Source organism: Trichoderma camerunense, assembly GCF_050948025.1.
Source record: "Trichoderma camerunense strain CBS 138272 chromosome Unknown V8C40scaffold_15, whole genome shotgun sequence".
In the NCBI taxonomy this organism is placed as follows: domain Eukaryota; kingdom Fungi; phylum Ascomycota; class Sordariomycetes; order Hypocreales; family Hypocreaceae; genus Trichoderma; species Trichoderma camerunense.
Window position 1 is genome coordinate 742,641 of NW_028145355.1, and position 11,223 is coordinate 753,863.

Genomic DNA, 11,223 nt, shown 5'->3' on the forward strand with positions numbered 1-11,223 from the left:
CCTAGAGTATATGCGAGATCTTTCGGGTTAGGCCATGCTTTGGCGTACTATTCTTGTAAGGGCTCCGCCATCTTCTGTAATGTGGTCGCAGAGTTAACATACAATAGAAGCAGCTCTGGCATCTGCTCAGACTGGGCACCATTCAATACGGGAGCGTTGGCGCAAGTTCATTTCATACGACATTCCAGCCTGCCGGGCCCTTTTGATCAGCATCCCAAGGTATTCTTCCCCAAAGCAGCCCCCGTAGCAGCCGATAGGCTTGCATTTGAAGTTGACCTCTCCAGCGTCGTCAATACATTCCCGAGTGACCTCCAGCATGAGACGCTGCGCTGGATTTGAGGTTTCTACCTCGGTCTTCCTGATGGAGGAACGGGATACATCCAGAGTGGCCAAATTGACCTTTTTATCGCCAAAGTATCCATACTGCGAAGCAACTGTTCAAGGCTGCAAGACTTTCTTGTGATATACAGGCTCAAAACAAGGACCAGCAGCAGGGGAGGAGCGCGGGAGCGATGCGGGGTTATGCGTATACCCCTGTACGAGGTGGATGAGAACCCAGCCACGGCCGCCCAAAGTGTGCCTGTATGGACGTGCACAGGGCATAATCTGTACCTGGCGTTTCACGTCAATCCAGCAGGCTTTTCTGGATACCCGTTCTCTATCCAGTCGGGTCCGAGGGCCAGGAAAGAGTACGGTTGATCTTTCAGGCACAACGAACAGATGAAGTGGTTGAAAGGTTTGTAGACTGCATATGCGCCTGGGTAGAAGAAATGCTGGAGATCGAGAAGAGAAATGATGTGAGTCGGTTCCCCACTGCCACGCATCAGGCGTTTGCCCAGACGGAGGCGGAGAAGAAGGCTCAACCGTAGTGGTTGTCGCCCTGTAGATCGCCACGCTTGTTTCAGCTACCAGACGTGACATCAACAGATCACATTCAGAATTATTCTCAGGTATGTAAGGAAGGTTTTGCAATTTGATCTCATCACTAATCGTACATGATAACTCCATCTAGATCTCCAATTTAAAAAGTGACATCCCGACTGACAACTGATCGCCAATATTTTAGCTTTAATAAGGCGAAATCATGGGTATAGAACATGTCCAACTTTTTTCACGACGACTGGATGTTGCGCACGGTAGCAACAACGAAGCAAGCCCATGCCGCCAAGTCAACGGTCAAGCCTCTCCAGGCGTGAATCGTTAACCAGCTGTCCAAATCGTTGCTGCTCTGTCCCTTGGAAGTGTCTTCAATCACGGCCTGCACCTTGGGAGCTATAGCAGGGACGAATGCAAGATGGCTGGCGGCCAAAACCATGCCGGCCGTGTACCAGCGCAAAGATCCATTGGCCCAATGCGAGTCATGGTTGACGAGGCAAGTTGCGAGCGTGGATGACACTGTCAGGGAGAGCAGAACCAGGACGCGAGTCACTCCTCCGCGGAAAAAGTAGCCAAAGTACGTGGGCAGCAGCTCGTTGGATTTGCTTCGGATCTCGGGCTTGTTGAAGAGATGCAGGAAGAAGTGCTGGTCCCACGCAAACCAAAGCGAGCAGGTGGACGTAAGCAGGGGCGCCGCCCGCAGTGCAACGACGGGGTCGAAAAAGGCTCTGGAAGCCATGGCCTCAAAATCTTCGTTTTGCGTGTCTGACTTGATTTGATGATGAATGAAGGAAAAGAACCCGATTGCGACGAAGTGCGTGATTTCACGGCTTGGAGAATCGACTGATGAGCTGTTTTCAGTCGTCACGTGATAAATGCGCCGATGAAGTGTTGGTCGTTGCGGAGAGAATTAACAAATCCTGCTTACGCAGTGGGATCTTGAAGGTTGGTTGCGCCATTCGGGTGTATTAACCAACCAGCTCCGCCGTTGTCGATTACCATTGTGTTGTGATGTGATCTACACCATTTGTGTGGATTGGTGAAGAATTTATTAGTGGAGTCTTGTCTACTGTAAAAGCTCGAGTCCGTGGTTGATGATGTTGCCAAGTTGTCAATTTATTCCCTGTCGCTTGGTCTTGGTGATGCCTCTACTGGGATTCTAAGCAATCATTTATAAAACGTGGAACTCTTTACAAAGGGAATGGGCTGCCCTAGGTTGCCGGCCACCCCCAACTGGTCACTGAACCGGAATGCGGCAATCGGAGTGAGATGAAACATGGCATTTGTTTTGTCTCAACGGCGGCGGCAACATCCGACGAACCGAGGAGCTAATTCAGCTCCAAGTTTTGAGTTGCCATTGGCCGAGATGGATGATGCTAGCAGGGCAAACTGTCAACCACCTGCATATTTGAGGATCACCATAGGCCGGATCAGCAGCCTTACTCGTTTAGGTTGCATCAAGGAACAGCACGAGTAAGCGGCTACTTCAAAGGTGCTATAAAAGTCGCCCACGATTGGATGCAATGGCCATTACCGTCTTCATTTTGAAGAACGCCCAAGGTATTCTAGCTGTACACTCGACTTTGAGACCGAGTGTTCGCATCAATGGGTACACTCCCTTCATACGACCCGGCCGAAGAACATGCAAATGAGCGAGTTGAATGCCATGAACGCCTTTCATTATCCTGAGAGATCGGATTACGACTCACTAACTTGATAGGGGCATCTAATGGTATAAAACCTGCCGAGATATTTATGCCAGATTGACAAGACTGTGGCGCAGAGACCAGGGTGAAAAGAGAAGCTTCATTGGCTTCTATTACCAGCGTCAGTGAGCCTACACGTGTGAATGGAGATGCTGTTGTCCTGGCATCGCCCTTATTGAGCCTTCTGCGTATCGTTTTCTGCAATTCCGTTATCGCCGATTATTGTATTCCACCACACCCGGATCTTTTTGATCTCCTCTACTATCTTATTCGAAGTGTGCGATGACACATCGTATCTATTGAAGGCGAATACCTTTCGTACAGTGACATCTTCCACTAAATCCTTCCGATCCCTGTCCAGGGGGAATTTGCTTGGCCATTCATGCCGTTGGATCCAAGTGACAGTTGACAAGCACAAGAATACTACCCTCCTATTTCGCAATTGGACCAATCATAATTGCTTCAGTCGATTTCTGGCTGACCAACGCCGTCTGCTGCATCGCGCTATGGAGGGACGGGAACGAGAGCCAATTTTACAATACGGAGCAAAATGTTGTCATTTGTCATGTTAATCACCGCAAACGCTGTGCTCTGAATCGCAATTTCGGGAAATGTGGTCTGATGATGGTATTGTGAACTTACTGGAACCTTCATCCCCTTTCCGACTACGACTCAAATGGTGGCATCGAAATGCATCAAAGAAATGGGCAAATGATTGCAGTTTGTCTAACATACTAACTATGAACAAAGGAACATGGGAACAGCTGTGCGCCTATTTTGGCACTCCCAATTCTCTCAAGGATTCCGACAGTCCAAGACGAATCCAATTGTCAATCTCTGCCCTCGTAGCAACAGCAATCACTCCGAGCATTCCCAACGCATTTGCACCAGCTTCTTTGTTGATACCCGCTCGACGCCTTGGGATGACAATCATCCATCGTTTACTCATGATAAAGTTGTGAGGACATGCCGCACCTAGTGGCGCTGAATCTGCATGCTGAGCCAAGCCCTGACCAACGGCCGTGGCCTGCTGGAGGAGATTCGTGTAGACTTCTGTAAGCCCCTTTGCGTTTGTATTCGCAACATCAATCCGTTGGTAGAACCAGTGAAATGGAACCTTGGGAGGGCTGTTGCTAGATGCCTCATTATCTAGAAAGTCGGCAAAACTGTGAGGCGGTTTGGGAATAAGTTGCATATGCTTATGCAGCCGACTGCAGCCTCCGTCTTGGCCACAGTTGTAAAATACGACAAAATCTTGACTCATGGAAAGGAGAACCGTCTGTGCAGCCTCCAAACCAGCTTCGTCCAACGGCTCATACTGTCTTCGGTACCCATCACACGTAAGAAGCATGAGATGTGGGCGTGCGTAGCAGAATTTGTTGGCAATAACAAAATGGTCATTGCCGATTGGGCCAATCTCGAAGCCTTTGGTGGAAATATCGCTGCCATCGGCTTTGTCGCCGTTCATTTCTGCATTCTTTTCCGATGACGGCGGTCCCAGCACTGGCTTCTTTACAAGTGCCGAAGTAAGCAGGAATTGAAACTAAAAGACGACTCATTTAGCAGCAGCCTAGCTTCATCAGACAATCCAGAACTCACCTCAAGGTCGCCATCTACATGTTGAACGGTCTCTTGGTCCTCATCGTAGAGTACCAAACCAGAGTTGACCAGCTTGTCAAACTTTGAGAGAATCAGTGTCTCGTCCATAGCGAATAGTGTAAAGCGGTTATATAGCCAAAGCTTTGTAAATCGACAACGAGGATGGGTATACAACGCAGAGTATTGGTGACGATGCAGGGTTGGGGATGAGGATGAGAAAGATAAAGAAGGTCAAAGGCGCAAGCTGAGAGACTTGTCGAATGCAAGATTAATAAGTAGTTGGGTATTGCTCAGCGTGGCTGTGCTGTCAAGAGGAGCTGTGTGACATATACGATGGCATTATACTACATCCATCTAGTGTATGTTCTGTTCCAATGTGCTGCTTGATGTTCTTGTTCCATAGTGTTTCACATTAAGTGCAGGTGGAGATGAAGTCAAAATAATAATAATTACATGTACTATAGAAGTAGAAATAGACCCCGTGGACCGACACACACAGTTTTGAAGCAAGACTAAGTTACGTAGGATTCCCTATCATAACCCAGTATATCATAGGTAATGATATAGGATTCTCAATGGGTCGGGATTGGGGGTACCAAGGGAGAGTCGGTGTTCATCAGAGACGGTGGTACCCATCCAGCTGCAGCTGCCCAATTGATGCCCCTAGCTGGCACTGCGATATTTGTGAGGCCAAAGGCAGCAATGAGTGCCTTGCCAGCAGCCGTCTTTTGCAAGCTCGCATATTCTTGTTGTGATGTCTGGCCAACTCCAGAAGCCCAGAATAGATTGTCAAACAAATGGGCAATGGAAAAAAACTTGTGAGAGTCAGGATTGTATAGAGAGTTGCGATGGAACCTGAAGGCGTGTGCTGCGGCGTAACCATATTGCATTTCATAAGCTGCATGGGAGAGCTTAGTAGAAGTCCCTAGATAAATTACAGAGCGTGTTAACTTACTTCCGTAAAGTCCAACAGCGCCGCCATTCCACAAGGCTTGTGTGTAAAAGGCGCCGAGCCAACTCTTGCCTGCCGTATCAAGCGTCGTGCCACTAGGAAATGCAGTAGGTCCGTTGCTGGTAAAGCCCACTGGAAGCTTCATGTTCTTTGTGCAAAAGATGATGTTATTGTAAAACTTTACGTTATTAGCGTAGGTGTATCCCGATTGGCCATTTGTCGCGCATGGCTTAGTGATTCCATCAGTCGAAACCTCTGCGCCGGTGAGCTCGACTGGCAAATGGTAGTAAGGGTCCGCTGAGGCAGGTTAATAACATGTAACTGAATCACATTAAAGGCTATTGCACACTCACTGTAAACATATTTGCCGCTGCTGCTGTTCTTCGATATGTACGGGGCATCATCGCAGACAAGCATGAGAGTTGGGGCGTCAGTCTCAGGTCCCCATACCTCATAGAGTCCGTAGAGGGACCCTTGTAGAGATCTATTAGTTAATGGTGTTTGTCATAGGCCTAGCCAGCTGTATAACTTACATGCTATGTTCCAAACGCCCAAGGGTCCACCCAGATTCGAAGTTGTAGCTGTATTGTTGCCCCAAAAAGCAGTGTAGGTTGAATTGAGTCGGTATCTCTCCCAAGCGAGAACATTGGCATGCAGAGTCGTAGGCGATTGAGTGGTAGGATGGTATACACGATACGAGTTGGCAAGCACCAGCTTTTCAATGATATCGTAGGCGGTGGTGAAGAGGCCACCAGAACCCACAGCAGACGGAAAGCCATTGGCCTTTGCGAAAGGGTCACACGTCGCCTTATCGACCCATATCATTCTGCCGGGGATCACTTGAGCAGCAATTGCTTGAAGGCTGCCGAGGGCAGCCAGGATGGCGAGAGGTTTCATTCTGGGTAGTAGTGGGTAATGAATGTAGGGGGGTTAGAGATAATGAGCGACTGCAACGAGAAATGAAGCGAGCGAAAAGTAAAGGAATGTCAACCACCAAGGCAATGAGGAGAGGTTGTGAAAAACGCTCTGAAAAGGTTTCGGCGCTCTCCAAATATATATCTCTATCACAGCCTAAGCGCTCATATACTCGTACGAGTACTTCCCCTATAGCCATCTAATCTTGCACTCTAATTAATCCTTCCTCGGCGCCTGCCGCCCCTCAATCGTAACACTCTCTGTGTTGGAATTTTACTAGCCTTGTTCTGGTAACATCGTTGGTGATACAGTTACAGTTGCTGCTGCAGTTGGTTGGTGGTTTAGTGGGTTGACGTTACAGTGGGTTGGTTGGTTGGTGATACAGTTGGTTGTGAAGGTCACTGCCCCTGGCTCTCGATCAAGGGGTAAATGGCCCCCAAAACATTGAACTGCATTTTTTAATACCAAAGTATAACTCAACAGATATAGTGACATTCCCGTCCTGGGCGCCAAGGGATTCGCAACGGCTTGCGACAGCCTCAGTCGATAAGGCTATCAAGGCCCAGGATGTGTCCTTACCCAACATATGACAACGGTAATTGAACGGCCATAAATTAATGATTACTCAATCGCTTGGAGAATTGATGGCGACCAACTCGCATCCGGATCATCCGATACATAAGGGGGCATGCATTTGGATATGTCCTTTTTGAAGGTTCACAAATCGCGGAAGTATTACCGTGAGCATTTCACAAAAGCATTGATTCATCCATAACGCATGTTCCATACAAATGAGACGCTGCATTTAGCAGTAACAAACTTCTCGTCCATTGGCTCACCAGCAGTTAAAGCGAAGCTTCACTTTGAAGAACAAAGAACAAAGAATAAAAGACGCCTTAGTTGATCATAGACACAACAAGCACATGTTATAAACGATAGCCTGCACAATATCCAGTAATACATAGGATGAGGTTCGTTAGAATAGACGAAAGCAACTTTCACAATCCTGCAGCTTTCAAGATACCCGGTTTCCTCTCTTCCAAGATAGCCACAGTTTGTTCCCAGGCTTTCTTCTGTACTTTCTGACCCAAACTGGTATAAATCCAAGGCGCAACATCTTGGTTCTTTCCATCGCTTTGGCATTCACCATGCGAACTATCTGGAGCACTGGCAGCGAGCACAAGGGTCCGGCCACCCACTTCGGTCGTGCGCGCAAGCATCTTGTAGGCGAGACGGACCAAGAGCGGAGGTTTCACACCGCTACGATTAATAGCACTGTAACAGAGGCCGGGATTCACCAGATTGATGGTTGTGTGATGTGCGGTTGAGTTGGAGTCGAGCTTTAGGCGGGCGACGATTTCGCGGACCAAAAGGACCTCGAGAAGCTTGGTGACCTGGTATCTCGGTTGTTGGCTGTATGACAGTTCGTTATTTAATTGGTCGTATAAGTTCGCAGCATTAATTTCGTCGAAACTGCTAAGGCGATGCGCCTCCGAGCTCACAATGGTCAAGTGAGGCGTCGAATCAGGGAACTGTGCCTTGGTGTCTTGAAGCTTAGGGAGCAGCGACAGAGCTAACAAGAACGTATTGAGCACATTGACCTGTGTGACTTGTTCGTAACCATCAACTATCCTGAACTCTTTGGTATTTATACCGGCATTTAATACCGCAGCATCGAGACGGGGCAACTCTCTCTGGATGCGTTCGCAGAACTCGAGCGTGGATTGGTTGCTGGTCTGATCAAGAGGCCAGACCTCGATGGCATCAGCGTCACTTCGTGCTGTAACACTCCTCAGAATGTCTTCTTTAGCGGCCTGGCCCTTGGAGACGGTGCGGACAGCAAGAATTAGTTTCGCGGCATTGAGCCTGTAAAAGTGACGAGCGGCCTCCAAGCCCAGGCCGACATTGGACCCGGTGACTATAACTGTTTTTCCAGCGAAAAAGTCTGTAGGGTAACGAGGAGTTATGAAGAGCTGTGAATAGAAAAACTGGCGAATAGCAGGCCCGAGGTTCAGTTGGATAGGGAATTCTGGCTCCTGCGTGTTTCCCATAATAAAGAAGTCTTGAGGGATGAGAAATAATAAGAGAGCTTCAATGTTATGGATGATTAGAGAGTATATTCCCACCGCGACATGTATAAGCTTATCCTTTTATATATACATATCTAAATGACAAGAGATAGACTCCCGATTTAGGAAGTTGTTCCAAAGGAGTAGAAGATCCATCACTTACACATCTGTCTGTATGCCAGCCATGTGAGACCCCACAACTCTAGGCGGTTCATTAGTCCTTCTTTTTAGTTAGCCTATCAACACATTCCGTTTTAGGAATTTGTTCAGCTGTGCCGTAGTGCGTACAACACTAACCGATTACAAATCTCGGGCGCTCAGCCTTTTCAACGTCCTTCCCTTGAGTTTCATTCTTCCCCGATCAACACATTCTACATTCAGCAAAGTCCCGATAGCGAGCTGCCAGAGAACACGTACGAGTTGGACTTCAATCTCATTGATTAGATGATGAAGATGGACTAACGTGGAGAAACAACGTAGCCAATGGAGCGCCCAGCTGCCCTGCATTTCATCAACACCACTCATCCAGGGGATGCCACCACCTCAAGTAGCTTGAGTCAGATTCGATCACATGCAGCCAAAGAAATTCGGTTACGTGCACGCAGGTTGCACAAAGTCGCTCCGCCGCAGGGCAAAAAAGGTGAAAACAAGAGGGTCGGGCAGCGACAACGGAATACCGACCGTAAACGAGCCGACACAGCGGTCCGCTCAACTAAGGTTACGTCTAGTAATGGCCAGGAGGGTGTCGAAGAAGCAACATCTACAGTCGCTTTGATGCCACTATCTCGTCCACCCCAGGGCATTGGTCTCTCTCCTGTAGTTCCATGTGAGACCTTCTCGGAAAAGGAAGGCTTCCTCTTTCTTCACTGTAGGTCTATCCTTTTTAAAATAGTCTTGCTTGTATCTAAGACAACTATGGGAACAGATATCAATTACATAATACCTTTCAGCAATGGCAGCTGTCACAGAAACAAGGACAGCTCCAATCGGTGGCTTATCAACATGCAGCTGAAACACTGGATCCCATTGGCTCTTTCGGACCGTGGCCTCATGGCAGCGTTGTTTCTACAGTCTTGCCATAGTCTAGAAGTATTGAATCCACGTCAGAATTATGCGAATATGTCGACCAAGTACCGACTGCAGTGTATCCAGTCAACGAATGCCTCATTAGCCAAGACGGCTACGCAGATGAGCGATGCCACCATCGCTAAGGTCATGATAATGGCAGTTGATGAGGTCAGCGCTCATTATGGTGAACTTGATACGTGTGTTTCGGCATTCAATTGACACTCGTTCTCTTCTAGTTTACACTTGGGAATGTTGACGCGTGGCGTGCCCACCTTACGGCAATAACCTGGATGATCGAGAAAAGAGGCGGTATTGATGCCTTGGGGGTCGGTGGATTTCTGAAAGAAGTCATTGTGAAGTATGCCATCAGTTATCTCTTCTTTAATGTCTATTCTAATTGCCTCAGTACACCTATATTCTACCAGTAGTGGTTTTGGCAACTTGACCGAGATCAGCCATCAGTCATCATTCTCAGAACTCTCTTGCATAGAGACTGCTGGCGTTGGCCGAGAGCGACTATTTATACAAGTAGGCCAGTAAGAGGATCGGTTTATGTTGCTTCACGAGGATGACCAAATGAACGGTCATGTGTTTACAAAATGATTTCAAGACCTCGATATGGGAGGGGACTCCAAGTGTAAGATCTTGAAGCCGATACGGTGGTATACTGAGGGACATTCTGCATAAGATCCCAGATGCTCTTGTTGACTGTTATATGAACCTTTACTTTTGGTCTAAGTTTAGACGGGTTTTCGTAGCACGCATGGCAGCCCTCCAAGGAGGCTGTAGATCATTGGGGGCTGTGTTGAATAAACTGTGCTAATTTGAGGCCGGCAATAATTTTTAAACTCCCCGGATGTTTTAAGAACCTCGCATTCATAATGTGACTGCGGAGCGTAACAATACAGGTAATCGATCTAAGAAATTTGTTTATTTTAAAATTCTGATCCTGTCTTGTTTGGCTAAAACTCTACTGAAAGCCGCTCTCTAAGCCACATCCTAATCTGCTAGTGACTAGGTATATTGCTAAATGCCCTAAGTCTTCGTTGGGCTACCGTAACGGCTGCAGAAGTGTTATGTATGTTGCAATTGGCTTGGCCAGCTGAATTCTTTTCTCGCCGGTGTACCTTATCAAATTGCGCTATCGCATGGCTTGGCCGGTGGTGAAAATTTGATGAACGTAACGCCACCAGAAGAGTGCCCAAGAGCAAGAATATTGTTGTTTAAGGCCCAGCAGCTCGGTTGATATCTGGGAGGGAGTAGCAATACCCTTTGGCCTTCAAAGCAGACCCACTCGTTATCAAAATCATCATATTCCAAAGTGATTACTGTTCCATGTTGGACAATTTTGCTTTGGTGTTCCATAGATACCAAGTCATTAGATATGCAAAATCTTGAATGATCCAGGCTGCCAGCAGTTTCCAACTCCTTCAAGAGCCCTCCTGTTGTCGGGTTCCAAAGGTTAATGTTGTCCAATTCATTGGACTGGTGAAATTCATCCACATAAAATTGTAGAGGGGATTTCTTAGCCAAGTGCACGAGATCGTGTAGCTCATAACCTTTAGCGTGATCCCAGATATTGATCCGTTGCTGTTCATATCGGTCCCCGGGGCGAAACCCGCAGCACGTAAAGGAAGCTAACAGATGACCGTTGGGTGAAAATAAAAGCGAGTGAATATCATCATGTTTGTGCTGCAATTTCCGTATCAAGGTGCCTGTAGTGAGATCCCAAATCCTGATTTTTGAGTCGACAACTCCGCATGCCATCAATCGATTATCAGGTGAAATGGCCACATGAGTCCCACCGTCGTTGATGACAAACTTATGTTCCGGCATATTCGTTGCGATGTTCCATATCTTAATTAATCTCTTCGCAGAATTGACAGCCAATAGTTTCTTGTTAGGCGAGAAGGCCAGAACAACCCCATCACGCCGGATCGCTAGACTCTTGTACACCATTTCAGTCATGGTATTCCAGATCATTATTCTTCCACTAAAGCATACAGAAGCTAGTAATACTCCATCGGAAGAAAAAGCG

The 11,223-nt window shown here is 47.5% G+C and overlaps 6 protein-coding genes across 6 annotated transcripts; 1 reads left to right on the forward strand and 5 right to left on the reverse strand.

The window, feature by feature from the left end:
* Window positions 1–1,111: 1,111 nt before the first annotated feature.
* Window positions 1,112–1,878, reverse strand: V8C40DRAFT_268457 (uncharacterized protein; the record flags this gene model as incomplete). The annotated part of the gene is made up of 2 exons (XM_083219958.1): window positions 1,112–1,727; window positions 1,805–1,878. The coding sequence occupies 2 exons, from the start codon at window positions 1,876–1,878 to the stop codon at window positions 1,112–1,114; spliced, it is 690 nt and encodes a 229-aa protein (XP_083070604.1).
* A 1,359-nt stretch (window positions 1,879–3,237) lies between these two features.
* V8C40DRAFT_252046 (ATP adenylyltransferase-domain-containing protein) lies at window positions 3,238–4,404 on the reverse strand. The gene is made up of 2 exons (XM_083217299.1): window positions 4,182–4,404; window positions 3,238–4,125 (listed from the first exon to the last, which is right to left on the reverse strand). The coding sequence occupies exons 1-2, from the start codon at window positions 4,287–4,289 to the stop codon at window positions 3,355–3,357; spliced, it is 879 nt and encodes a 292-aa protein (XP_083070605.1). The 5' UTR covers window positions 4,290–4,404; the 3' UTR covers window positions 3,238–3,354.
* A 60-nt stretch (window positions 4,405–4,464) lies between these two features.
* On the reverse strand, window positions 4,465–6,146 carry V8C40DRAFT_252050 (uncharacterized protein). Its single transcript, XM_083217300.1, has 4 exons — window positions 5,667–6,146; window positions 5,487–5,606; window positions 5,137–5,430; window positions 4,465–5,079 (listed from the first exon to the last, which is right to left on the reverse strand). The coding sequence occupies exons 1-4, from the start codon at window positions 6,028–6,030 to the stop codon at window positions 4,754–4,756; spliced, it is 1,104 nt and encodes a 367-aa protein (XP_083070606.1). The 5' UTR covers window positions 6,031–6,146; the 3' UTR covers window positions 4,465–4,753.
* Window positions 6,147–7,005: 859 nt separating this feature from the next.
* On the reverse strand, window positions 7,006–8,109 carry V8C40DRAFT_281311 (uncharacterized protein). Its single transcript, XM_083221580.1, has one exon. It carries the CDS (start codon window positions 8,097–8,099, stop codon window positions 7,047–7,049), a length of 1,053 nt encoding a protein of 350 aa, XP_083070607.1. The 5' UTR covers window positions 8,100–8,109; the 3' UTR covers window positions 7,006–7,046.
* A 359-nt stretch (window positions 8,110–8,468) lies between these two features.
* V8C40DRAFT_252055 (uncharacterized protein) lies at window positions 8,469–10,014 on the forward strand. Its single transcript, XM_083217301.1, has 5 exons — window positions 8,469–8,530; window positions 8,598–8,985; window positions 9,043–9,353; window positions 9,422–9,543; window positions 9,592–10,014. The coding sequence occupies exons 2-5, from the start codon at window positions 8,601–8,603 to the stop codon at window positions 9,611–9,613; spliced, it is 840 nt and encodes a 279-aa protein (XP_083070608.1). The 5' UTR covers window positions 8,469–8,530; window positions 8,598–8,600; the 3' UTR covers window positions 9,614–10,014.
* A 302-nt stretch (window positions 10,015–10,316) lies between these two features.
* V8C40DRAFT_268462 (WD40 repeat domain-containing protein) lies at window positions 10,317–11,153 on the reverse strand (the record flags this gene model as incomplete). The annotated part of the gene is made up of 1 exon (XM_083219959.1): window positions 10,317–11,153. One exon carries the CDS (start codon window positions 11,151–11,153, stop codon window positions 10,317–10,319), a length of 837 nt encoding a protein of 278 aa, XP_083070609.1.
* Window positions 11,154–11,223: the final 70 nt, after the last annotated feature.